The following is a 27,954-nucleotide window of genomic DNA, read 5'->3' as shown; positions in this document are numbered from 1 at the left end:
TCATGCATTTCTTATTCATATAGTTTGAAATGTTTGATGCGTAGTGTCCTCTAATGCCCTAATTGGCGGGCTGTCATTGACATTGAAGCTCAATTTAGGTTGTTAACAAATTAGATATTCCTGTGTTTTCTTACAGAAGAAATACCATTCACTGATGGGGAAAAGAGGGATGTGGTTTTCCTCATTGATGGAACAACAGCTATACGCAATGAGTTCCCTGCCATCCGTGACATGATTGGGAGGGTCGTGGAAAAGCTGGACGTGGGTCTGGATCGGGTCAGGGTCTCAGTGGTGCAGTACAGCGATGATGCCTCGGTGGAGTTTCTCCTGAATGAGCACTCTACCAAAGATGAGGTCCGCCAGGCCGTGGGAAGGCTCCGGAGCAAGGGTGGGAATCGTCTGAATACTGGCCGTGCCCTTGAGTGGGTCTCCAAGAACATCTACCAGAGATCAGCGGGTAGCCGCATTGAGGAGCGTGTGCCTCAGTTCCTCATTGTAGTCACTGGGGGCAGGTCCAACGATGACGTCTCAGGACCAGCTAACCAGCTGAAGAACAACTTGGTGGCCCCACTAGCCATTGGGGCCAGGAATGCCGACCCCAATGAACTGAGACAGATCTCCCTGAAACCTGAGTTCACCTACACCATGAAAAACTTTGGGCAACTTCCAACAGTGGAGCAGCGGCTTATTGATTCAGTCAAAACCACAAACATTGTCACTGTTGTTGATCCAGTTGGTCCTTTTGGTAAGAGAAATTATTTTATTCAACAAAATTGAATATTTTATTCATACATTTCTGCTTGAAAATATGTGAACCCCTTGTGCAATTATAGCAATTTGTATTATACATCGTGAAATCTTCATTTAATCATAACTAGTCTTTTTTATGTGACTTAAGAGGTTTATAGTCACCAATTTGATATGTTGGTTTGGAAGAAATCCTGCGTGTAGTATTTTATATATACATCTACGGTAAAAAATTAAGAGACCACTGCACCTTTTTCTTTCCTTTCATAAAAGTTGAGAAGGAATGTTTGGAGTGAGGAACAGAAGCGTTCAATTTGCAGTGGTCTCTTAATTTTAACCCTTCTGTTCCCCACTCAAAACCTTCCTTTTTGACTTATTTGGAAAGGAAAGAAAAAGGTGCAGTGGTCTCTTAATTTTTTTCGGAGCTGTATACAAAGGAATTAGTGACAGTGCAAAAAATAAGTGAAGTCACATTGATTAAATCAAGTAGGTAAGCAGAATTAGGTGGGTGAATAAATGGGCACCAAATTAACCAGTCAAAAGTGGGATCTGTAGGAAAGAGTTTGGCCGGGATAAATAGAGACAAGGAACCCGGTCACTTTGGTGTTACCCAAAAAGAATGCAAAGCAAGCCATGCTGAGAGGAAAGGTGATCTCAGAGGAAATCAGGAAGAGGGTATTTTGAGAGCGCTAGTGATGGCGAAGTGAGGCTTTGTGAATTAATTAGGCTTTCCAGCCAATTGTATTGCACATTACTCGATGCCTCATACAACACAGTGCACACTAGTGACACCAGCTGGTAAAAAAAAGCACCCAAAACATTATAGTTCATGTGTACCCTGACATAGTGCAGAAACATTACTGTTTTCTTGTATTACATAATAAAACCTATAGCCATAGGGACCGTTAGGATCAGTGTGTTTGCAACAACTTTGCAACAACCAACAATGACAACCCTCAAAATAATCTGAGTTTCACTTCCTTGTAGCTACAACCGAAATTAAAATTTTTACACCAATTACTGCTAATGGAGATGCTACAAGCTATTGAATGAAGGGGTGCACATATTTTGGCACACATTAAGTATTTTTGTTAAATAACCCACTTTTGTTTGATGAACAAATACAACCCTGTTTCCAAAAAAGTTGGGATGCTGCATTAAATGCAAATATAAACAGAATGCAGTGATGTGCACATCATTCATCCCTATATTTAATCAAAAATAGTACAAAGACAACTTATCAAATGTTCAAACTGAGAAATGTTATTGTTTTTGGAATAATACCTGCCCATTTTGAATTTGATGCCAGCAACACATATGATAGGTCTGGACTGCAGGCAGGCCAGTTATGCACCAAGATTATTTTACTACGGAGCCATGTTGTTGTAACACATGCAGAATGTGGTTTGATATTGTCTTGCTAAAATAAGCAAGGCCTTCCCTGAAAAATACATAATCGGGATGGCAGCATATGTTGTTCAAAAACCAGCATCAATAGTGCCTTTGGAGATGTCCAAGTCACCCATGCCATGTGCACTAATGCACCCCCATACCATTACAGATGTTGGTTTTTGGACTATGTGCTGATAAAAAGCCACATGGTCGCTCTCCTCTTTAGTTTGGAAGATGAGGCGTCCATGATTCCCTATTATAATTTCAAACTTTGATCATTCCGGACAGTATTCCACTTGTGATGGTAATTCCATCGATCGACACTCTTAAATAAGGAAGTACAAAGACGAAATTCTCCAAGCACAAGTTAACCATTTTAATATTATTTGCAAATAAGAGAGACGCGTCAAACACTTTCAAACATAATCGTCCGAGGAGTCTCTGACTCCATACATGCACAATCCGTATTTATTACAGTGAAAAGGGGAGTGGTAAGTTGTTGCCCATCTGTCTTGTGTCGCAAAGGCTTTACCCAAAGGGCAGGCTGTCCCTCCACCGTATCCTTCCTGCCATAATGTTTACTGTAGTGTTTACCTAAAGGGGCCAACTGACCTTACTCCCCCCAAGGACCACATTCCTGAGGAACAAAAGATTGACACCCTTCTTTATCTAGGCAGGAGGACATGGCCCAAATAACTAATTAGCCTCTGATATTATACAGACATGTGTGTCACAATCAAAGTAAAGATTTACATACCAGCCAATGGAAAGACAGACATTTCTCAAATGCACCTTAATTCAAAGTTTCCATAACACACTTCACCTCAGTGCATCTTAAATGTGCTCGGGCCCAGTGAAGGTGGCAGTGTTTCTAGATCTTATGTATGGTTTCTTCTTTGCATGGTTGAATTTTAACTTGCATCTGTGGATGCAGCAACGTACTGTGTTCACAGACAATGGTTTTCAGAAGTGTTCCTGAGGCCATTCAGTGATTTCCACTGCAAAATGTTGTCTGTTTTTAATGCAGTGCCACTTGAGGGCCTGAAGATCATGGCCATCCTATATTGGTTTTTGTCCTTGTCTCTTGCATACAGAGATTTCTCCGGATTCTCTAATCTTTTAATTATATAATGTACTAGGGCTGCACGATTAATCAAATTATAATTGAAATTGCAATATTGACATATGCTATATCAAAAACTTGCATGATTTTCAGCTCCAGAAAACATTAATTAGATCCGCTTAACGCGAGGCATTGGGCACGCATTGTACGTCCATAAAAGTTTTTCTTGCGGGTGCTGTGCGTATTTTTGTAGATTAATTACATTCCTGGACTCATTTTGTTTAAATACTTGATGGTTTTTCAGTGTTGGTTTGAGTAAACACTGCAACTGCTAGCGAAGACGTTTGCTTTAAGCTAGGGAGTGGCACCAAGATATTGTCCCACATATACAACAGCATGGTTATTAAAAGTTTCGGCTTCAAATTTGGTGCCCACAAACATACTTAATACTGTATGGGAGAACATATACCTCAAGGGTTGTGAATTGTTCCCTAACCAACTATGGCAACTGCACAAACATAGCAAATGCTGCAAACGCCATTGCATTAAATGAGCACTGGAATGTAACTACATTTTTATTCAGTTTAATAGCGCATTATGTGGGCTTTGATCCCTAATTTTAAGTGAGATTATCTATGCAGTTTAAAACCATGTTTGAAAATCGCAAATCATAGTGAGTTTACCATAATTGCAATATTTTTCAAATAAATAACGATTCAATATTTTATCAAAATAATGCAGCCCTATTATATAGTGTAGATGATGAGATTCCCAAACTCTTTGCAGTTTTACTTTGAGAAACATTACTCTTAAATTGTTGTACTATTTGTCTGCGCAGTCTTTCAGAGTGGTGAATCCTTCCACATCCTCACTTCTGACAGACCCATCAATACCCAATCAATTGACCTAATTAGCTGTGTGATATTCCACCAGGTTTAGTTTTTCGCATTACACAACTTCTCCAGTCTTTCGTTGCCTCCGTCCAAACTTATTTGAAACATGTTGCTGGCATCAAATTCAAAGTGGGCATATGTTTTTAAAAAACAATAAAATGTCTCAGTTTCAACATTTGATGTTGTCTTCGTACTATTTTCTATTGAATATAGGGTTTAAATGATTTGCATATCATGGCATTCTGATTTTATTAAAATGTTCTGCAGCGTCCCAACTTATTTGGAAATGGGGTTGTACAATATGTCATATGTTTTTGTTTGCATCCTTTGTATTGAATGTTGTAAGTATTATGGGGTTTAGATAAAATCATTTTTATTATGAATTGGGGTTTAGATAGGATTTGGTCAATGAGGAGTTTGTGGTAAAATGGCGGTGAGCTAGATTAAAACCCATGCTGTATTGGATCAGAGGCAGCAGTTTGATCGCTGGACCCCGCTACTGTAGGCTGGAAAATGTTGTTTCTAAATAGTGCTTACCAATCAAATATATTTCAAAATAAGACATAGTTTTATTTTTTATTTCGCCACAACCATTATGATCTACTTGTTGTCGATAAAATATCAGTATACCAATAGTTTATTGCAAACATGAAAATTAAACACCACCTGCTTGTTCTTATGTCCTACTTGTCAGATAACCTTAACATGGGAAGGAAGGACATCATCTTTCTCATCGATGGCTCAGACACCACAGGCTCCGGAGGCATTGCCCATATCCGTGACTTCATCCTTAACATCGTTCAGCAGTTGAATGTGAAACCTGACCAGGTTCGGGTAGCCGTTGTCCAATACTCTGATAAGGTCAATACTGAGTTCTCTCTTAACACCTACAATGACAAAACTGCTGTGCTCAATGCCATCAAAAGACTACGTCAGCATGGTGGCAGATCGTCTGACCTGGCCAAAGCCATTGAGTATGTGATCAGGAATGAGTTGAAATCTTCCGCGGGTGTCCGGCTTGCAGATGCCTCCCAGCATCTAGTGGTCCTCACTGGTGGTAGGTCCCCCACTGACGTGTCAGTGTACGGTCCTCTGCTCAAAGGATCCAGGGTCAACTGCATCAGCATAGGGGCTGGTGGAGCAGACTCTAGGCAGCTGAACCAGATTTCCACCAGCTCTGCTGACGTTCTCCAGGTGGCAAATTTCCCTGCCTTGCCTGCCATTAAGGATAGGTTCATTTCCAGGCTCAATGGGACAATACCAGAGGAGCCACCTACATATAGCACCACTGACCCAAGTAAGTGGAGCAATTGCAACATATTTTCACCATACTGTGAATGACAAATGTACAGATAAATTCAGAACATTAGCCAAATTAATTCTGTAGATTAATAAGGCAATAAGGCGTTATCTCTATTCCTTTCTAACTTTCTCTTCACCCTTGTTCTGTCTGCATCAGCGCTCTTTAAACCCAAGGTTGCTGACATCGTTTTCTTGGTGGACGGCTCCATCAACCTCGGCAAGGAAAACTTCAAAGTGGTAATGGAATTCATCCTAAACCTCATCGACCTCTTCTATACCGAACATGACGACCTGCAATTTGGCCTGGCGCACTATACCACAGACGTCACCGACGTCTTCTACCTCAACACTTACAAGAACAAGGACGACATCACAAGCGCCATCAACCACACAGAATACAAGGGGGGCCGCAAGATCAACACGGGCGCCGCTATCCGCCATGTGCAGGAGAACCAATTTGTCAAAGAGAAAGGCAGCAGGAAGGACAAAAACGTCCCACAGATCCTGATGGTCGTCACTGGCGGAAAGTCAGCCGATGATGGCAAGACTGCGGCTCTGGGGCTAAAGGCAAAAGGGGTGCGCATCTACGCCGTTGGTGTGGGTGACATGGAAAATGAATTGAACAACCTGGCAAGCGAGCCCAACACGGTGGCTAGGGCGAGCACTTTCTTGGAGCTGTCTAAATTAGACGAGCAGATCCTGGACACATTGGACGACGAGGTGAAGGGAATTAAACTGTGCACTGGCGTGAGCCCGGAGCCAACAGAAGGTGAGACCGACAGATTACTTTAATTCTCTTAATGTTGCTGTTAGGAGGATATAGCATGCCAGATCTTCACCTTCCCTTGTTTGTTTTACTTACAACATTCAGTTTCATACAGAAGATATAATAAAACAAATTAGCTTTAAAATGCGAGAGCACATATGGATGGTGATCTAGATTAGATTATATGTCACAGTACGGAAAAGCCCCACAAATTAAACTCTCCAAATCACCATCACACTCTCCATCTCTCTTTTACTCTCATACAGCCTGCAGCCTCGAAGTGTTGGTGGGCTTTGACGTGTCCTCGCAGAACATCTTCCAGGCCCAGAGGGTCCTGGAGTCAAAGATGCGTGCCATCCTCCAGAGGATCACCAAGATGAGAGACATCAGTTGCTCATCAGGCCAGGTCCCCTCAGTCCAGGTGGGCATTCTGGCTCTAGATGCCGCTTCAGAGCCCATCAACCTGGATTTTACAGACAACGCTGACGCTCTGTTCGAGGCTTTCCGGGCGCTGCGCACACGCGGCCCATACCTCCTCAACGCCAAGACAATCTCGGCGTACGATTCCAGGTTCAAAAGCCGAGCTGCTAACACTGTCAAGGTGTGTCTCCTTCTCTCTTTTTGAGCTTAATGTAGATGTCATTTTTACACACTGCAAAGGATGTAACAAGTGAAAATGGAAGAGTTTGATGTGGTTTATTATGAGTATCTTGTACCCCCCCATAGGTTGTGATCCATCTGACTGACGGTTTGGATGGCCAGTATAGTGAAATGAAGAGACGGGTTGAAGAGCTTAAGAATTCAGGTGAGAATTATTATTATTATTATTTTGTCTGTATAATAAGCAATTGAAACTAACTAAGATCCTGGACAAAGGGAAACAAATCTGAGTGTTGTGTGTTTTCCCCTATTAGGCGTGAACAGCTTCATCTTGGTGGGTCTGGAGTGGGTACCCAAGTTTGAGGAGGCCATGCTTTTGGAGTTTGGTCGTGGCTTCAGGTATACCAGACCCCTCCGAGTTAATGTAATGGACTTAGACTACGAGCTTCTGGAGGAACTGGTGAGTGGTGTCTGTCAATTAGTACAGATATTTTTCTTCTCAAATCAGACTTTTTATACAGTTTTAGATTAAGTGGATAACCAACCTATTTTGGCCTGGTGCAGACATATTTTTGGTCCAATGTAAATCCAAAATGTGGTATTTTTGTTTATTTACAGGACAATATTGCTGAGAGAGAATGCTGTGCAGTGCCATGCAAATGCACCGGTACAAGAGGGGACAGAGGAGCAGTCGGTGTTGGAGGCCCCAAGGTTACTAAAATGTTTTGGTTAGAGTTAATGGAACTGAATAATTATATAGAATGTCATTTTATCTTTAATAAGTGAGAAGTTGAAAATCTTCAGATCACTATTATGATGAGTTAATCAATGTAGATCTATACGTACCTTGCAGGGCAGTCCAGGTGGAGCAGGCGGAGCAGGACATCCTGGAGATGAAGGCGGACCTGTAAGTCCAATTTCTGTATATACTCCGATTTCTGTAGGGTGACGCACAACAACCGTCATCAGTCTCAATGTTACAGTGTAGACTATGTTTTAATAAATTACATCTGTTTGCTTCCTGATCCTGTGACAGGGAGAAAGAGGTCCTCCTGGTGTCAATGGAACTCAAGGTTTCCAGGGCTGTCCTGGACAGAGGGGAACCAAGGTCAATACCAATTTAGCACTATTGGATCAAGCAGCAGTTTGACTGATATGAAATCGTAGGTACTTTTTTACATAGCATATTTAATAATGAATCGCTTTTTTTTTATTCTTATCAGGGTGGTCGCGGATACTCTGGCGAAAAGGTGAGTTTTTCTAATAAGAAATCAATACTTTCAATATGTTCATATGATAAAATATGGTTTTGATCACATAGTAGATTGTTGGCATGTTTATGATCAGTATTAACCCCCAACTACACTTCTCTTCTGTCAGGGTGAATCTGGAGAAATTGGTCTGGATGGCATTAATGGAGAAGAGGTAAGAAAAACTTGAATTTTATATTTTAATCAAAGGCATGGGCTGAAAATGAACCCCACATATGGAAGGTGGTATCGAATTTCACAAGAACAGTTAAAGCTTTTAAAATGTTGGCCTCATGTCAGAAAGGCTTTCCAGATCATTCCTCTAATCTCAGACTATACAAATCAAAATGTAGTTAATCCAGATTTGACTGCTTTTGTTTAAAGATTCTCCTAAAAAATAGGCCCACGTTAGCAGATGCTACACTTGGTGATTTATGATGTAATTGTAGAACATGCTAAAAAGTGTGTCTGACTAATACTTCCTTCCACCAGGGCAAGCGTGGAGTTGCTGGACCCCCAGGAGACAGAGGGAACCCTGGGAGAAGGGTGAGCCCTCATGTAGTCACTGCAACCTCAAACATAACTTTTTCATACTTGTTCCATTTCCATTTTGGTTCATGTATATTCTTATCCTTCACAAGTAATTGTGAGTTTCTGTGTTCAGGGACCTAAAGGAGCTAAAGGACAGGCAGGAGACACCGGGCATACTGGAATCAGGGGAGATCCTGTGAGTATCTGCTAACCTCTGAAACTCAGTTGAGCCTAATTCCAGATTGGTTTAATTTGCAGTGCTTTCACTCAAGGGTTGGTAAAATGATCCAGGCTAAATTTTCAATTAGCACAGTTGTACAGTATCATGAAATTAAGACATTAAATTATGATTGTTTTGCTAGTAACCAACCAAATGAAATACTTATACTGTGTAATGAACACCCAGCTGATTCGGAATCCTTAAATTTTTACTAGGGAACCCCCGGAATAGATAACTCTGTGCCTGGAGCTAAGGGAGACCCAGGCGACGTCGGTCCAATGGTAATGTTTTCCTGACTCTCTTCCTCACTAGGCTGTAGTGTGAACTGTCTGTGGAGATTACATTGTTTGTATAGGAAATCAACTGTCCAGTATCCATATCCAAACATTGTCTTTATGTTTGTGTGCTTGTTTGCACTGTGAGTAGCAGGGAGCATATTCACTCTTTTCCTGTTTCACTTGTTACTAACTACTTTTTCCACTGATGTCTCTTCATGTTACTGTCATTGATGTACTGTTTTGAATCCCAGGGAGAATCAGGGGAGGAGGGCAAGAAGGGAGGCCCTGGTGAACCAGGCCGGACGGTATGGCTACTCTTTTTTTGTCTCTATTACTAAGAGACTGTATCTGAAATTGGGCTTAATTTACATATGAGGTATGAGGTTACTGAGTCATTAAAGTCTCTATTTCTTAACTGCATTAGGGTCCTGATGGTAGAAGAGGCCCAGCGGGACCAGCTGTAAGTGAATTATTACTTGTCATTAATAAGCCCTGCCTGGATGCATTGGTTTAGAATGTCTGACAGACACCCATCTATACTTCACATGATGTGCTTTTGCTTAGTCTCTTCTATCTTATCCTTCGCCTTTGCCTATGTTTGTGCCATGTTTGCTACCATGTTGTGTTACAAAACAAATAGCAATTCATAAAGTGTAAAATGCTGCATAACAAAGTTAAATCTGTATACCTGCCATCAGCTAACCTGCAGTTCCAACCACCTTGCAATCCACATTCCAACATCAATTTACATGGACTCATCAGAATTATGTCAACCCCACACTACATACGTGTGGCATACAATGTGTGGCATAATAGCATCACATTAGCCCCACTTTTCTTTTGATGACCAATATCTGGCTAAAGACTCTCCTTTACAAACAACAGACAGACATTGCTAAGTGTTAGCTAATAAATTATTATCCATAGGAAATGTTATCCATCCTAAACAAAAACAGGTCTTGTTTACTCAGGTCTAATCATACACTGTATTCAACCAACTCTTATGTAATAGGGGACCCCTGGGCCAGCGGGCAGTGTCGGTTTGCCAGGAGAGCCTGGTATCGGTGGATCCAGAGTAAGTATCATCCACGCCATGTGTTTCTAGACTTCTTGAGAGAACATTGTGTAGTTTGAGATGTGAGTGTATGTCCTCCCATACCTAAAAATGTAGTACTGTCTACAAACGTGTTGGTATCAGTCATTATGTGGGCTTTCATAGTGGCCATGATTATAACAGGCAATCAAATCACACTCACTTTGTAACTAAACAATTATGTAGCCAAAAACTCCACTGGTCACTTTGAACCGGTCCCTGATGTAGACTTGTGTTTGTGATGCTTATCTTATTCAGGGCCTATCTGGACCAAATGGTACACCTGGAACTGGAGGTGAGGACGGGAATCCAGGACCAAGGGTAAGTGAACTACCACAGCCATTTTAAATGGGGGACTCTGTTCTACATGTTCTGCATCATGTTAAAACCGGAGTCTATATTGAGTAGCAAAACATACTTTGGTTTTAGTTTAGGAAAATTATAGACCTATCTAGTAATCTATTTGAATCTATTTGAACCACAAATGTACTGCCTCGTTTTTTGGTTTTTGCTATAAGACATTTCTTTGTACTTCATGTTGACAGTAAGTCTGTACAATGCCAGATGAACAGACTAGATGAAAATGCATCCAATTAGAAATAACAGTAAACATAAGTGGTGGTCTTCTTTTTGATCATGAAATATGTAATTTGACTACAGGCGCTGCTTCAGCAACGATGTCAATTCCTTTTATTCTCACTGATATTCTTTGTCTTGAATCCCAGGGAGAACCAGGAAAAGATGGTAAGTGTCATGGCTGTCTTTGGTGAGACAATTTCTCAGATTTGGTTTTATTTTATTCCAGGGCATAGGAGGAGTCCAGGGACCACCTGGAGACAAGGGCAGAAGAGGAGCTCTTGGTCGAAAGGTACTGAACTAAACTGGTCATCATTGGTATCACTCTAGTTTAGCTAATGCCACAGCTCTGTTCCTCACAGCTTTAGGTTACAGCATTATCAGACTGGGCTTAGCCTCTCACTCTCCTATTACTGAGCACACTGCAAGAGTCAACACTGAATGCTCCCTAAGAAAACATTGAGGCCCGGTGTCATGTCTACTTCAAATCAAATGGATGAATGCAATTAAATCTAGATGAAACTCAGAAGGAATGTTTTTTCAATCTGCTCTCTCTTACCCACTTTTTCTGACTCTTTCTTTTACTCTCATTTTCACTTCCTCTCTTTATCCCTCTTTTCTGTGTCTTTGTATCTTTGTAGGGAGAGCCAGGAGATCCTGGGCCCAAAGGCATTGTGGGACCTCTGGGACCGCGTGGTGAACCTGTAAGTCATTACTTCACTATCAGCACAAAAACCAGGGAAGACTCATAAACAAACGGACTATCGATAACATTGTAGACTACACAAATTCAGAGGGATAGAAAATATGCACATATTAATAAATGATGTTTTTGGAATGAGAATCATCTTTTCACCCGTCTAATTCCACAGAATACATTGCTGAGACGAATGGTTTTGATTGTAGCCCCATGACTTGTCATTAATATAAACCCAGGATTACAGCAGTGTGACATTTTGATTGCATCCAGATATCAGTCCTTCTCCTGAAGTGTGCAATAGAACATTCCCAACCTCAGATGTATGCCTTATAATTATTTAAGGAAGAGTTCACCCAAATGACACATGCTTATATTGGTTTCCTTACCCTGCTAACAATATGTTGGTTTTATTTGCCTGTCCACAGTTTATTAAAGCAATGAAAGCAATGAGAGGGATTGAGCAAGTACACACATCGGGAGAAAGGAACAGTTTCAGTACTCAACTGTAGCTGTGCTGCTGGCTAATGGGCCTTTATACTGTAATCTGAACATCAGATTATTACTCTGACAGTTTAAAAATATAGCACAATTTACAGTATCTCACAAAAGTGAGTACACCCCTCACATTTTTGTAAATATTTGATTATATCTTTTCATGTGACAACACTGGAAAAATGACACTTTGCTACAATGTAAAGTAGTGAGTGTACAGCTTGTATAACAGTGTACATTTGCAGTCCCCTCAAAATAACACACAGCCATTAATGTCTAAACAAAAGTGAGTACACCCCTATGTGAAAATGTCCAAATTGGGCCCAAAGTGTCAATATTTTGTGTGGCCACCATTATTTTCCAGCACTGCCTTAACCCTCTTGGGCATGGAGTTCACAGGGTGCCACTGGAGTCCTCTTCCATTCCTCCATGACGACATCACGGAGCTGGTGGATGTTTGAGAACTTGCACTCCTCCACCTTCCATTTGAGGATGCCTCACAGATGCTCAATAGGGTTTAGGTCTGGAGACATGCTTGGCCAGTCCATCACCTTTACCCTCAGCTTCTTTAGCAAGGCAGTAGTCGCCTTGGAGTTGTGTTTGGGGTCGTTATCATGTTGGAATACTGCCCTGCAGCCCAGTCTCTGAAGGGAGAGGATCATGCTCTGCTTCAGTATGTCACAGTACATGTTGGCATTCATGGTTCTCTCAATGAACTGTAGGTCCCCAGTGCCTCATGCAGCCCCAGACCATGACACTCCCACCACCATGCTTGACTGTAGGCAAGACACACTTGTCTTTGTAGTCCTCACCTAGTTGCCACCACACACGCTTGACACCATCTGAACCAAACAAGTTTATCTTGGTCTCGTCAGACCACAGGACATGGTTCCAGTAATTCATGTCCTTATTCTGCTTGTCTTCAGCAAACTGTTTGCGGGCTATCTTGTGCATCATCTTTAGAAGAGGCTTCCTTCTGGGACGACAGCCATGCAGACCAATTTGATGCAGTGTGCGGCGTATGGTCTGAGCACTGACAGGCTAACCCCCCACCCCTTCAACCTCTGCAGCAATGCTGGCAGCACTCATACGTCTATTTCCCAAAGACAACTTCTGGATATGACGCTGAGCACATGCACTCAACTTCTTTGGTCGACCATGGCGAGGCCTGTTCTGAGTGGAACCTGTCCTGTTAAACCGCTGTATGGTCTTGGCCTCTGTGCTGCAGCTCAGTTTCAGGGTCTTGGCAATGTTCTTATAGCCTAGGCCATCTTTATGTAGAGCAACAATAATTATTTTCAGATCCTCAGAAAGTTCTAAGCCATGAGGTGCCATGTTGAACTTCCAGTGACCAGTATGAGGGAGTGTGAGAGCGATAACACCAAATTTAACACACCTGCTCCCCATTCACACCTGAGACCTTGTAACACTAATGAGTCACATGACACCGGGGAGGGAAAATGGCTAATTGGGCCCAATTTGGACATTTTTACTTAGGGGTGTACTCAACTTTTGTTGCCAGCGGTTTAAACATGAATGGCTTTGTGTTAATTTGAGGGGACAGCAAATGTACACTGTTATACAAGCTGTACACTCACTACTTTACATTTTAGCAAAGTGTAATTTCTTCAGTGTTGTCACATGAAAAGGTATAATCAAATATTTGATTATATCTAATCAAATAAAATGTGAGGGGTGTACTCACTTTTGTGAGATACTGTATGTCTCTGAGCACCTCACATCTCAGAAACTAAAGCATGTGCTTTTAATCTCAAAACTCATTAGTAATGAATATTCTCTCTCATTCCATTGTCTTTTTACGTGATCTGAGTTAGGACGTGGTACAGTAATAGAAAGTTGTTGATCCGTTTAGATAATTGTGATTGTACTTCTCAATTATAATCTGTCCTTATATTTTAGCTGAGTTTAAATAGTTTTTCAAAACTTGCAAATCATTTTTGTCTATATGCTTAGTAAGCCAGGTGTGCTTTTTTTTTTTTTTTAAACATTGGTTCCGTTGTCCCAAACAGGCTCTATCAGGCACAGCTAAAGTATTTAGAAGATTCTGAATACTGTTTGACTCAGGTCAGCTGGCTATTTGACTCAGGTCAGCTAACTCAGGTTGGCTGTGCGTACAGTGACATTGTTAATTGTTGGTTTAGTAAACATGGTGCTGTTAGCTATAAGACTGGGAAAGAAAGCAATCGATGCATCATTGACTTCACAACATAATCTTCTTCTTAAAGGGCGAAGATGGTCGAGATGGATTTGGAATCACAGGGCCCAAAGGAAGAAAGGTACATACTCGTACATCCCCCCCAATATGCATCTATACTAGTCTAAGCTGCTCCTAAATAATGAATGTAACCATGTTGTATGTCATCTGTTCTCTGAATGGAGCTGCCTAAAACTTTTAAATATTCAACAAATGTAACCAATTAATCCTCAAATGTGTCTTCAATTGCCATTATCAACATATGCGAGTATTTCTTATAGGGCGATGAGGGTTTCCCAGGATTCCCAGGACCTAAGGTAATTTCAAGAACATCCTCACTGTCACAGCTTATTTAGTAATAATTTTACTCAAAATATCTCAATATAAACTCTATGTATAGAGTACAACAAAGGTTGTGTTCCTAAAGGCAAAGCAGAGGAAAAGGGTTTGAGAAAAGGGAACAAACATTTGGAATTTATTAGTTTAGATAGCACCTACCTCTATAGGACCTTTTCTTCAGTTTTTTGCTAACACAGCCACAGTGTCTGTCCTAACAGCCTCAATAGGGTTTATGATGTTTCTGTCACCATACAGGGAGCAGCAGGTGATAGTGGACCCAATGGTGGACCAGGACCCAAAGGAAACTCTGGCCAGAGGGTGAGTGCTTTAGCTGTGGGGGAGTCTGGCATGACGGGGGGATACAGGCTTTGGGAAGGTCTGAACTTGTACTATAACTAAAAACAGACCCTGTGAGAAATAAAGGAAACACTTAAGGTGTGAGGTTGTCCACTGAAGACTTTAGGTCCACTAACACTTCACACAGTCATTCTGAGTAATAACATTCTGAAGGGATTGATGAGCATGCAAACGATGTTAACCATATGACATCTCATTTACCAGATTTCAGTCCAATTTTACACTTATGGGAGATTCTTGAGTGACACCTGAGACATCTTTTTTTTTTACCAGCTCATGAAGCTGGTTAAGTGAATGCAAAGTGTGTACAAAGCTGTCAACCAAGCAAAGGGCTACTTTGAAGAATCAATATAATAAATTATAAAAAATGTTTTAAAAATTTTATTTGTTTAACACATTTTTTTGGTAACTGCATTATTCCATATGTGTAATTTAATAGTCAGGACGTTTTCACTATTATTCTACAATGTGGAAAATAGTAAAAAAATAAACTTTTGACTGGTACTGTATGTATATCTATACATTACCAGTCAATATACACTACCGTTCAAAGGATGGGGTCGCTGCTAGTTGAGGACCTGTTAAGCGTCTGTTTCTCAAACCAGACACTAATGTATTTCTCCTCTTACTCAGTTTTGCATTGGAGCCTCCTACTCCTCTCTCTAATATGGTTAGAGCCAATTTGCGCTGCTATGTGGAGGGAGTAGTACACAGCATTGTACAAGACCTTCAGTTTCTTGGCAATTTCTCACATGGAATAGAACAAAAATAGACTGAGAAGTTTCAGAAGTTTCTGGCCATTTTGAGCCTGTAATTGAACCCAAAAAAGCTGATGCTGAAGCTGATACGTACCACTGGAACACAGGGTTGATGGTTGCTAATAATGGGCCCCTAATGGGCCCCATAAAAAAACTGCAGTTTCCAACTATGTCTACACTGTATTTCTTGTCAATTTCATGTTATTTTAATGAACAAAAATGTTTCACTTGTCTTTCAAAAACAGGAATATTTCTAAGTGAAATATGTTAGTCAAAGTTTGCAATGTTAGTGTGTGTGTGTGTGTGTGTGTATATATACACACAGTATATAATGAAATAACTAATTGTATATCCTATACGATTGTATTTTTTTTCTGTAGTATTATCAGGAACTATAATAACACCCTGAATTTAATGCAGTTGTCTCATTCTTCAAGGGTGTTTCAGGGGACATCGGTACTCCAGGTCAGAAGGGAGAAATTGGATACCCCGGGCCTTATGTAAGCATTGACTTAACTGCACATCATGGGTCTCGTTCCTATACACAATTTTAGTTCTGGTATAAAATAACTTTCAATATAGATTGTCCACTTTGCCGAATAGTCCATAATTGCCAAGATTAATTGCCAAGATTAATTAGTCTACATTTTTTTATTTTATCTATTGAGGCTATATCAACCCATCAAATAACCTATATAAACATTCAACATTTGTCACTTTGAGTTACAGGCCTGAGAGTCTAGACAAGTCCTTCCAGTTGTGTCCATTTGTTCATCTCTCCTGTTTGTCTTTCCACAGGGAGAGAAAGGGCCGAGAGGACCTGGCGTTGTGGTAGGAGTCTAATAATAATGTAGTTTTGTCCAGACAAAATACATTTTGTATGATGCATTTGACCAAATGTGATGTGTAGAAATATGTACAATAAAACCATTTCAAATGGTCAATTTTCTCCTCAGCAATGTGATCTGGTGAAGAAAATCAGGGACAACTGTCGTAAGTATAAAATGCTAACATTGATACAGTCGGCAGAACCCAACCCACTCTTCAGAATTGATTCTGACACCTTCTCATATGTTTGAATGCCCCTTAACCTATTTTCTTGTTTAAATTCTCAGCCTGCTGCTATGGTAAGCAGGAGTGCCCTCTCTATCCCACCGAGCTGGCTTTTGCTCTGGATGCCTCAGATGGTGTGGGTAGGCCTGCCTTCAACAACATGCGCGATGCCGTGCTCCGCCTAATTGGCAATATCACCATTGCGGAGAGCAACTGCCCACGGGGTGCCCGAGTGGCCCTCAGCCTCTACAACAATGAGGTGACCACTGAGATCCGCTTTGCTGATGCCCTGAAGCGTCGTGCCCTAGTGCAGCGTGTAGAAGGCCTGCAGGCATTGCAGACACGCAAACAGCGAAGCCTGGAGACGGCAATGAACTTCCTGGCACACAATACCTTCAAGAGGGTGCGCAGCGGCTTCCTGATGAGGAAGGTTGCCATCTTCTTTGTCAATGGGCCAGTGAAGGATCAGCGAGCAGTCAGCGCTGCAGCCCTCCGCCTCTATGACGCAGGAATTGCCTCAGTGTTCCTGGTCAACAGAGAGGATAGCCAGCTCACCAGAGCTCTGAAGGTAATGTAGGAAACGGCCAAGGGTAGAAAAATAAAAGACAGTTGAATATGGTTAAAATGTTATACCATAACAGAGCAGACAATTCTGGAGGTAAACTGGTATTATACTTCAATAATTGAAAAGTTGATGGCTTTTCATGGACTTTTATTGTGTATGAATGTGAAGTAGCTAATTGTTATGATACCTGAAAGTGGTAAACGACAATGAGAAATGAGTAAAAAATTTTTTTTTACATGTCATTACCTCCTCTTTCTGTCAGATGAACGCCACTGGATCAGCACTGGGTCAAGTGATCGTGCTGCCCAGCCCCGGAAGTACACAGTACAATTCGGCCATCCGAAAGATCATGAACTGCCACATCTGCCTGGGTAAGTATTCTTCTAATATTCTCCCAGATGGCCTTTTACACAAATACTGCATTACATTTAGAATAAAATAAAAAATCCAACTTGAGAAATCATGCTTTCTTGTAAACTCATTTATATTGAACACTATTTATAACTCGATTAATTTGCCACATGGTGTCATTGGTTGCATAGAAACTGAAAATAAAGTAGCTTTAAATAATCCAGTGAGACACAATGATAACCAAAAACTTGCCAAAGGGCCAATATTTCTATGTTTCTTCTCCAGACTCCTGTGCCCCGGACCAAATATGTGACTACGTGCCCCCTCAGCCATCAAGAGACAGGAGGTCCTCCACTACAGACGTGGACATTGACATGGCCTTCCTTATGGACAGCTCAGAGACCACTTACCCCAGTGTCTTCACTGAGACAAAACGCTACATTGCACACATCGTGGGGCAACTACAGATCTCTTCAGACCCGGCAGCGTCTATACACCATGCCCGTGTAGCTATGATCCAACAGGCACCATACGAGTTCTTGCGCAACAGCAGTGGCTCGCCCATTCGCGTGGACATAGGCTTGACAGACCATGGCTCGGCCCAGGACATCCGCAACTTCCTGCTGGAGAAGACAACCCAACTGGAGGGCGGACGGGCACTGGCAGCAGCTATTGAGCACACGCTGGAACAGGTGTTCGAGAAGGCACCACACCCGCGCGACCTCAAGATGCTGACATTGTTCGTGACTGGCCCAATAGAGCAGGACGAGGAACGGCTGGTGGCCGTGGCCACAGAGGCCAAGTGCAAGGGCTATTTCTTGGTGATCCTGGGTGTGGGCGATAAGCTTGGTGCCGGGGATGCCCGCGTGCTGACGCGCATGGCCAGCGAGCCGTCCGACGTCTTCTTCAAGAGGCTGAGCAGTACATCGCAGTTCTATGACAAGCACATTCAGAACTTTGGCACACTGTTACCCAAGTATCTAAGCAGTGAGTGCTTTGTTCAAAATATGTTAAATCTTTTCTGATTTATTTATTTTCATAGACAGAGAAAATGCAATTATGAGATTTAATGCCCATATATATGAACGTATTACAAACTTTTGGTTGACACCAGCGGTTAACCTTTTCCATTTCCACTTGTGTCCTCAGTTGAGAACGCTTTCTACATGTCCCCTGAGGTCTCCAAAAACTGTCACTGGTACCAGAGTGACCAGCCATTCCCCAAGTTCCCCTTCCCCAAGTCTCACCACAGTCAAGAGTGAGTATATAAGTAAATTTCATCACATTCAAAACTTACTGACATTGTTCATCACTTTTATCGTATTAATCTCTATTTCTATACTGTAACTGTATTATTTGAATGTGTAGGAAACATCAAAAACATCATGAAAACCACCAGGCAGTCCATCCAAGAAAGCACAATGGTAAGATAATAAAGTAAAATTTTTTCAATAAATCACTGTCATGTTATGTCTTCTGTGGTTGATCAAAAACAAATCCTCTATGAATGTGTGTTTTCTTGTCTGCTAGTGTTGCTATTTGTGTCTCATCAACACATACAGTATGTGTCAATACTCCTCCGTTTGACCCCTAGACCAAGACTTTGATGAGTTGCACGTGGCCAACATCACTTCCAGCAGCCTGATTCTACGCTGGGCTAGCCCAGACCCTAAACTCATGGCCTATTTTGAGGTGGTGGTGACTCGCCTGCGTGACCATGCACTAGTGCTAAAGTGGAATTTAACAGGCACGGAACTAACTGTAGGCAATTTGGAGAGCGCCCAGACCTACCATGCCGTGGTGACTACACACACCGCTCAGGGCAAAATTGCAGCCACCCACAAAGGCATTATCACCACCAGTAAGTCCATGAACATACAACATTAATTGTCTGTGTACTTAAGTTAGGTTTTACCCGTGCTATGTTAATGTGAACCTGAAAATGTATAGACACATTATATTTTGTAATTTTATGGGATTATAGTATATTCATTTTTTTCATGTAAAATCAAACAACACATGCCTTGTGGTTCAAACAAACCAGGAAACCTATTTCATCTCTATATATTGTTTTTTGATTCCACTGACCGTTATTGTGTCATCTCTGATTGGACAGAAGCAGCAGCTGAGCATACTGTCAACACCCCAATGGAGGTGACTGATATCAAAGCCACAACACCGCTGGACAAACCAGAGATTGGTGAGTGACAGCTGTGTGTGTGTGTGTGTGTGCGCGCGCAAACACACTCACCCATGGAAGCAAGAGACAGAAAAGAGCGGAATAACATTTTCTTTAACAACTGGCAGACTTATTAGGCTAGTTTAAACTGATTTGGCAACTGATTTGGTTGATGGTAACATACAATTGAATAAAATAAAGGGTGTTGTCTGCTTTTAAAAAGTTACCCCTCTTGGTTTGAATAGTTCTGAAATGGCCTGTTCTTAGTTAATGGTCTCTGTTGGGAACTCATTGTTTTTGAGCATTGTTGTTAACTCCAGTAAATCCAACAGTATGATATATAGAAGTTAAAAGGCCACTAGCATATAATTCAAATTGTAAAAAACATCTATTCAAAATCATGGAGTAGGCATTTAAAAAAGAACGAAAATCTGCTTTTAATGCATACTCTGTGACTTTCATTAGTATTGCAGATTTTGGAGACAATAGACTTAGCAGAGCATATATGATTTGGCAGTAAGATTCAAACCATGAGAGGCAGTCTCAGCCTCACTTGTCACATTTTGTAAGTTTGCCTAGATATTGCAGAAGTAGTGGTTTTGTTCCATTGTTCTTTCATTACCCAGTGCTTCTGCCAAGAAAATCGGGCATTAAACAAACAAACACTTAATAAACAACCTAACTGTTCACAAACAGAGAATCTCTTAAATAGTATCATAGCTCCTGTAGCTTTTACAATGAGAGACTGAAAACTGTTGTAAAACAAGTTGTTTGCAGGGCATTCTGAGCTGGTTGCCTTGCAATTTATGTAGGCTATTTTGGTTTACAATGTCTACAGCGTCTTTGTGGAAAATAGCTTCATTGATTTAGATTTATTGTTCACATGTGGAAGTGGAGTGGAGCCATTGCACACTCTCCCTTTTGGTAGAAACATATGGTGGAATAGCTAAGAGATTAGGTCATACCCTGAACCAGCCAATCAGGGAGCTTTCGAGGGGGGCTGCGTCTGAGACTCTCTCTAACTCCCAAAAAGAAGGGATTGATGTCAAAGTGCCTGCTAATGTTTGAATACATTATGGAATATACTACAACTTTGTTTCCAAAAAAGTTGGGATTCCGAGGAAAATGTAAATAGAAACAGAATGTAATGATGTGCAAATCATTTAAACCCTATATTCAATCGAAAATAGTACAAAAACAACAAATCAAATGTTGAAACTGAGACATTTTATTGTTTCTTAAGAATATATGCCCACTTTGAATATGATGCCAGCAACATGATTGAAAAAAAGGAACAGAGGCAACAAAAGACAGGAAAGGTTTTGTAATACTAAAAAAAACTCCTTGTGGAATATCACACAACTAATTAGGTCAATTGGCAACAGGTCAATAACATGATTGGGTAATAAAGATCATCCCCGAGATGATCGGGCCTGTCAGAAGTGAGGACGAGGAGGGGTTCACCACTCTGGGCAAATACTGCAAATATTGCAAACATTTCTTAATAACATTTCTAAAAGTAAAATTGCAGAGTTTGGGGATTTCATCATCTATGATACATAATATCAATAAAAGATAAATCTCTGTATGCAAGAGAAAAGGCCAAAAACCAATATAGGATCGCCGTGATCTTCAGGCCCTCAGGCGGCACTGCATTAAAATCACACAAGATTCTGTATTGGAAATCACTGGATGGGCTTAGGAACACTTCTGAAAACCAATGTCTGTGAACACAGTTTGTTGCTGCATCCACAAATGCTAGTTAAAACTCAACCATGCAAAGAATAAACCATATATAAACAAGATCCAGAAACGCTGGTGCCTTTTCTGGGCCCCAGCTCATTCAAGATGGACTGGGGCAAAGTGGAAAACTGCCCTGTGGTCTGACGAATCAGAATTTGAAATTATAATTGGGAATCATGGACGCTGCGTCCTCTGGACTAAAGAGGACAGGGACCATCCAGCTTCTTATCAGTGTACAGTTCAAAAGCCAGCATCCATGATGGTACAGAGGTGCATTAGTGCACATGGCATGGGTGAATTGCACATATGTGAAGGCACCATTAATGCTGAACAATATATACAGTTTTTGGATCAATATATGCTGCCATCTAGACAATGTCTTTTTCAGGGAAGGCCTTGTTTATTTCAGCAGGAATGCCAAACCAAATTCTGCACATATTACAACAACATGGCTTGGTAGTAAAAGTCTGAGTCTGGGTGCTAAACTGGCCTGCCTGCAGTCCACACCTGTCACCCATTGAAAACCCTGAGCTACTGAGCAGCTGAAATCATATATCAAGCAAGAATGGGAAACATTTCACTTTCAACATTAGAGCAATTGGTCTCCTCAAATTTCAAACGCTTACAGAGTATTGTTAAAAGAGATGATGCAACACACTGGTAAACATGCACCTGTCCCATATTTTTAGAAAATGTTTGCTGGCATCAAATTCAAAATGGCCATGAATTTTTCCAAAAACAATAAGATTTCTCAGTTTCAAGATTTGATATGTTGTCTTTGTACTATTTTCAGTTAAATATAGGAATGAATGATTTGCACATAATTGCATTCTGTTTTTATATGCATTTTACACAACTTTTTTGGAAACAGGTCGTATATATTATATATATCACACAAACACCCACACCCACACACACACATAATTTACATAATTGGACTCCATTCATATAGCTGAAGTACTCTGCAATAATAACTCTGTCAGAGAGAATGTGCCAGACTTAAAGTCATGCGCAAATCAAAAATAATTTTATGGTATGGCGGTTGTGATGGGTCCGTTTGCATCTAAGCCCGTAGTTGAATTTATGTACTTTCCAAGCATTAACCATCAGGCACTTGGTAAGTTGGCTCAGCAGAATCAATTACATAACACGGATCAATCAGCCCCAAACCTGCTCAACTACTAAAATTGACTAACAATATTAACATAGGTTTGTGTGGAGCAACTGATTGACTATGCCTATTATCCTTCAGATTTCATTTTAACAATTCAACTATACATTGCTTGCCTTTTCTGCACTATCCTTGTTCGAAACAACTCACAAAGAGAATGGTAGATGTACAGTCACTATAACTTACAATAGTCCTACTAATAGATTTTTGTCTCGAAGTATTCACATACGTTTTTATTTACCTTTCATTATGGTTTAGTCATGGCAGACAACTAGCAAATGTAAATAGGCTTTAGATGGGTGATGTTCATCTCAACTATTCTTATAACTTTCTCTCATTCTTCTCCTAACTGGTCTTGTTTTTGCATGTTCTAGCTAACGAGCTAGCAGACCCATGCTCTGTAGACTATGACCCTGGACAACCGTGCAAAGACTATCAGGCTAAGTGGTTCTTTGACAGAAAGATTGGGATCTGTACCCAGTTCTGGTACGGTGGTTGTGAAGGCAATGGAAATAGGTTCGAGACTGAAGCCCAGTGCTTGAAACACTGCGTGAGGTCAGGTGAGTGGTCCTTGTTACCAAATCTTTCAACCGAAAGCTTGCCAAGACTTCTTTGCAGCTGCCTGGTCTAATTTGTCTATCTAAATAGCCAAAACTTGACTTGTCTCCTTGATAGCAGCTGTTGTAACCAGTCCTGACCACTAATGTCATGCTTTTGCAGTTAACATGACATAGTTACTAGACAAGAGCAATTTTAGTTTTGGTGGTTAGCTGATAATCCAGCCATGGTAGGTTGTATTGTATGTTGTTACTTAAAGATACAGTCTGGGACTTTTTTGATTAACAAAATACTTTTTAAACCTACCATTCCGAATGTGTACCCAAAAGTACACAATTTGTGGGGACTCTTTTTGGCTCCTTAATGTCACTTTCACAACTAGAGCCTCCAGTCATTAAGAGTTATTTCATGCAAAAAACACCAAAGGTACATACTTGTGACTTCATATGACTTCTACATTGTCACTGTATATTATCACAGTGTAAAAACAGCTCTATGCCGAATTGTTATATTTATGTTTTACGGGAGGTTTTAGATCAGCTGGTAACATGCTGTTGATTTCTCCCCCTACTTTACACCACCAGAGCCCCAGCAACAAAGTGAGCAGCAGCCTGAGTCTGAGATCTCCTCAGCTCCCGGTGAGTAAACTGATTTTCCAGCTATGGTGGCAAAAACCTGCCTTGCATCTAATGTACTTAAATGCTTAAATGTTTTTAAATGTTACTGCAGTAAAGCCTGATCCATTCCAACTATCTCTGTAGAAAGGTTCCTCAAACAGGGCAATATATGTATGTAACTTATATGTCTTATAGGAGCATATATGTTTTAAACATGTATTTGGTTTGATCAACACATATGTACATATATGTCCACTTATACAGTAATTGGACGTTTTTATATATTCAGATTGTCAGATTGAAATATATCATTAATATATATGATTATGTATTTTAAAATATATGTTAAGTCTTTTAATGTATATGGCCATATATTAGATTTCCGTATGGTATTAGCAGGGACACAATTATTTTCTCCAGAATTTCTGGGGACCACATGGTCCTTCCATCGGTTTTCTTTGTGCAAATTTAATTGGCAACACCGCAAGTGCGCTAATGTTAGCTCGTAGTCCCAAATCATACCATTTGCCCTTTCTTAATTTCTGCAAACTTCTGGGTGGCTAACTAAACCAGCTGTTGACTAAATTACTTCCTACTAAATTATCTACGAGCTTGCCGCAAAGTACGACTGGCGACGACATTTGGCCAATGCTTAGATAATGCTTTAGATGAGCGAAAATAATAAATACTGACAACTTACCTATCTAAGCAAGGTGTTAGCAGGTGGATTCACGCAACACAACGTCTCCGGACCAGTTTGTTAAGAGGGCATGGCTGGCCTTTTCGTTCGGTGGATTTTTGGAGGGAGTTTGAGTTGCGGGATGCAAGGAGAGATATTCCAGTTTCTACCGATCCTTTGAACAAACGGATGTGTAGCTTACTAATATGTATGACAGGATTCATAATTAAACTACAGCGGGGTAAATACTAGAGCTGAGCATTCACGAAATGAATGCCTAATTTCCAATGATATATTGAAATGAACTTAGAATTCTATCGCATGCATTAACGCGTTAAGTTTGACAGCCCTAAATGATGAATTACGTTAAATCTGGTCGCGTCTTGCTAATGCCATTCTTTTTTAACCGTAATTGCCTCTTCTGCTTTTTCCCCCATTTAAACGACTCTTTTCCAGAGTCGTGTAAAAGATATTATTGATTGGGCATGTGCAGTCCTATAGTACTTTACACGTATTTTTTATTATTTTTTTGTGGCTGGGGAGCTTAGGGTAATATCAGGTAATATCTTCAGGAGGTGGCTATGATATGAAAGGACGATTTAAAATGTAGCCTGGAAGCTGGGATGAATAACCCTACTTTAACAATAATTAACAGTGGATCTTTAATGACCGCAGAGTAACACCCGTTTTAGTTTTGGAGCCTGAAAACAATACTTTCTCTTTGTTAAGTACTGTTTCTAGTGTTCGCGCAGGCAACCCTGTCTCTCAGCTCAAACATGATTTCAATTCGGGTTTTTTGCCAAGATCAGTGGAAAACACTCATATAAATCTCCACTGTAGCAAGTTATATACATTACACTGCTTGGTCTGTCTTTTTGTAAACAATGAGCTCCTTTGTATCTTGAACCCCATGCCTTGGACTTAATAGTGGAACAAGTAAAAAAATAAAAAAGAATCCATGAAAAGTTAAATTTCTGTCTTCCCAGAGACTGGGCCAAGTCGTAAGTGTGAAGCAAATGAATTAAAAGGGCTGTTCGCTGCATTGTTCATTGTGTTATTCAGTACTGAACTTTGTGAAAGTGAGCCCTATGTGGCCGTGCTTCCCTAGGCTGTAAGGTTGTAATATAAATGGGCAGCAGAGTGTTCATATTATGAACTGAAGTCCAGTAGATTGTACTGAAGATTATTATGTACAACTGTCCGATGTCATTCCTCCTACAGTATATACAGCTCCGGAAAAAATTAAGAGACCACTGCACCTTTTTCTTTACTTTCCAGAAAAGTTGAAAAGGAAAGTTTTGTGTGAGGAACAGAAGTGTTTAATTTGCAGTGGTCTCTTAATTCTTTCTGGAGCTGTATATACTGTAGGAGGAATGACATCTGAAGTTCATTATAGGGGCACGGGATTGCTGGTGATTCAGTGAAAGACTGCTCATCTGGCTAGTGTTTTCATAGGAACAGTGACTAAAGTTACATTTACTTTTAGATCTATGGGAAAGACGTTAGTAATTAGGGTTGGAAGTTTTGGTCGAAAGTGCATGTAATAAATGTGCATTTTGTTGCAATATGTCAGGAAAAACAGAAGAGCAACTCTTTCCCAAGGTGACTGAGAATGACAGTGCAGGAAGTGAACAGACTGTCAGCAAGGCACAATGAGCATCTGTCGAGAACTACTCAGAGAGGGATATTCTAGTATGGTTGCAGTACATAAACCCCCTCATTACAAAGACAAATGCACATTTGAGAATTTGGATTTGAAAAACCATAGGCACTGGACAACATGATGTGGATATGTGGAAAAAAGTAATGTTCTGGAGTGGGCAAAAGCATGTGTGACATACTCCAAGAGAATGGTACAGGCCGGAATGCTTGACCCCTATAATAAAGTTCCAGAGAATCTTGAAATCTATGCCAAGGAGCATTACAACTTCTGAGCACTGAAGCTTTGCAACCTCAAATTGCTAACTGTCAAACCTCTATTATAACTGAAACATATGCACTGCTAATTGTCAAACCATCTAATGTGACATCTGCAACTGCTTTTTCAAAATAACATTCCTTGTCCATTCATTTGTCCATCCTCTTAATATTATGCTTTGCGGCTGTCACAGGTGTATGATTTGTGTCCTTCTGAAAATAACTTGTTAAATGGTTCCATAACAGAACATTTTCTAATAATTCAACAAATATTTTCAACATGTGAATATTTATTAACATGAATGTCCTTGATTTCACAATGCCCCATTACACTGCTTGACATGCTCCCTACAAATTACAAATCTAAATTATCCTGTATCATATCCTGACAATCCTCTTTGTAGAGTTTGTGCTTTATACAATGCACAGCCATTGGCTCTGCAGGCTAATACGCTCTTCTGTTGTGGGCTGAATTTATTTTTCTGCCTCTTCTCTTCTTCACAGCGGCCTTAACAGGAGTGGACATCTGTCAGCTCCCTGAAGATGAAGGTGCCTGCGCTAAGTTTGTTCTAAAGTGGCACTACAATGCCCTTAAAAAGAGCTGCACACGCTTCTGGTATGGAGGATGTGGCGGCAACCAGAATCGCTTCGAAACTCACGAGGAGTGTGAAAAGGCCTGTGGAAAAACAGGTGGGTCCAGCTAGTTATCAGATGTGTTTATGTTTGTGTCTGTATGTCCATTCATCCATCTCTAGTCTGTTTGCACAATAATGATATGTAGTCACCAGTGTGTTTGTGATCATCTGTCAATATCTATTTAATCATGAGTCTGTATATTTATTTTGCAATCAAGCATTTTTTTTCTTCCTGAAATCGACTCCATATTGGTTGTTCCTACTGAATGGTGATCTGCCCCCCACCCCTTCAAAACATGCCGCATGCCCCTATTGCTTCAATTGACTTTTAGCTAGTGGTGGCTACATTCTGCTGTAGAAAATGCACCGTAGTACGTACGTTACCACAGGAGGATATATTTATTGCACCAGTTCTTTTTATGTGTGTATATATATATATATATGTATATATGCTCAGTGGAGTTTTCCTTCAATCTTGTCCTGAGGGCAGCTCTGCCTCGAGGGCAGAAGGAATTGGATTGGTTGGATGAAAGCAGTGCAAACCATGGGCAGCGCTCACAGCGACGAGTGAGAATGAAAGGAAAGAGAAGAAAAGGCTCACTAGGTGGTAGGTTGGTGGTAGAACGGGGCTTAACAAAGTGACTTTGTTTATGGGTTACCATATACAATGTTGCTCTTTCCAATCTTACCACAACCACTAACCTTCACCAATAATTGTCATTTTCTAAAATTAACCAAAACCATAACTCTAACTCCAACCAATTGGGATTACCTGTTTAAACCTAATCACTCACAATTTTTGCCTAACCCTTTAACAATCACATTGGCTGCCACCCTTGAGGCAGCCATTCCCCCAGAACAAGTTGAATAAGGAAAACTTTAAACAGCTACATAAATGTAGGAAGAGTTGTTTT

The 27,954-nt window shown here is 40.7% G+C and overlaps 1 protein-coding gene across 5 annotated transcripts in view; it reads left to right on the top strand.

Annotated features, from left to right (window-relative positions):
- Positions 1-27,954, top strand: part of col6a3 (collagen, type VI, alpha 3) — a 69,870-nt gene that overhangs the window by 41,091 nt on the left and 825 nt on the right. For 2 of the 5 annotated variants that reach the window (XM_034286752.1, XM_034286748.1), the window contains 37 exons: positions 137-745; positions 4,790-5,392; positions 5,555-6,166; positions 6,430-6,764; positions 6,890-6,968; positions 7,078-7,223; positions 7,382-7,474; positions 7,617-7,670; positions 7,800-7,871; positions 7,987-8,013; positions 8,144-8,188; positions 8,506-8,559; positions 8,678-8,740; positions 8,980-9,045; positions 9,294-9,347; positions 9,467-9,502; positions 10,055-10,117; positions 10,394-10,456; positions 10,941-11,003; positions 11,353-11,415; positions 14,150-14,200; positions 14,400-14,435; positions 14,713-14,775; positions 16,010-16,072; positions 16,371-16,403; positions 16,529-16,565; positions 16,688-17,193; positions 17,453-17,561; positions 17,827-18,528; positions 18,691-18,799; positions 18,910-18,965; positions 19,136-19,402; positions 19,658-19,741; positions 23,009-23,194; positions 23,777-23,830; positions 26,910-27,095; positions 27,531-27,647. In XM_034286752.1, the coding sequence (XP_034142643.1) occupies positions 137-745; positions 4,790-5,392; positions 5,555-6,166; positions 6,430-6,764; positions 6,890-6,968; positions 7,078-7,223; positions 7,382-7,474; positions 7,617-7,670; positions 7,800-7,871; positions 7,987-8,013; positions 8,144-8,188; positions 8,506-8,559; positions 8,678-8,740; positions 8,980-9,045; positions 9,294-9,347; positions 9,467-9,502; positions 10,055-10,117; positions 10,394-10,456; positions 10,941-11,003; positions 11,353-11,415; positions 14,150-14,200; positions 14,400-14,435; positions 14,713-14,775; positions 16,010-16,072; positions 16,371-16,403; positions 16,529-16,565; positions 16,688-17,193; positions 17,453-17,561; positions 17,827-18,528; positions 18,691-18,799; positions 18,910-18,965; positions 19,136-19,402; positions 19,658-19,741; positions 23,009-23,194; positions 23,777-23,830; positions 26,910-27,095; positions 27,531-27,647 (5,859 nt within the window). Of the gene's footprint in view, positions 1-136; positions 746-4,789; positions 5,393-5,554; positions 6,167-6,429; positions 6,765-6,889; positions 6,969-7,077; positions 7,224-7,381; positions 7,475-7,616; positions 7,671-7,799; positions 7,872-7,986; positions 8,014-8,143; positions 8,189-8,505; positions 8,560-8,677; positions 8,741-8,979; positions 9,046-9,293; positions 9,348-9,466; positions 9,503-10,054; positions 10,118-10,393; positions 10,457-10,940; positions 11,004-11,352; positions 11,416-14,149; positions 14,201-14,399; positions 14,436-14,712; positions 14,776-16,009; positions 16,073-16,370; positions 16,404-16,528; positions 16,566-16,687; positions 17,194-17,452; positions 17,562-17,826; positions 18,529-18,690; positions 18,800-18,909; positions 18,966-19,135; positions 19,403-19,657; positions 19,742-23,008; positions 23,195-23,776; positions 23,831-26,909; positions 27,096-27,525; positions 27,648-27,954 lie in introns of all 5 variants that reach the window. The other 3 variants (XM_034286749.1, XM_034286751.1, XM_034286750.1) reach the window with 3 other exon arrangements.

This window comes from Esox lucius, chromosome 16 (genome assembly GCF_011004845.1).
Source record: "Esox lucius isolate fEsoLuc1 chromosome 16, fEsoLuc1.pri, whole genome shotgun sequence".
NCBI classification, from domain to species: domain Eukaryota; kingdom Metazoa; phylum Chordata; class Actinopteri; order Esociformes; family Esocidae; genus Esox; species Esox lucius.
This window is presented reverse-complemented; position numbering and strand designations above follow the sequence as displayed.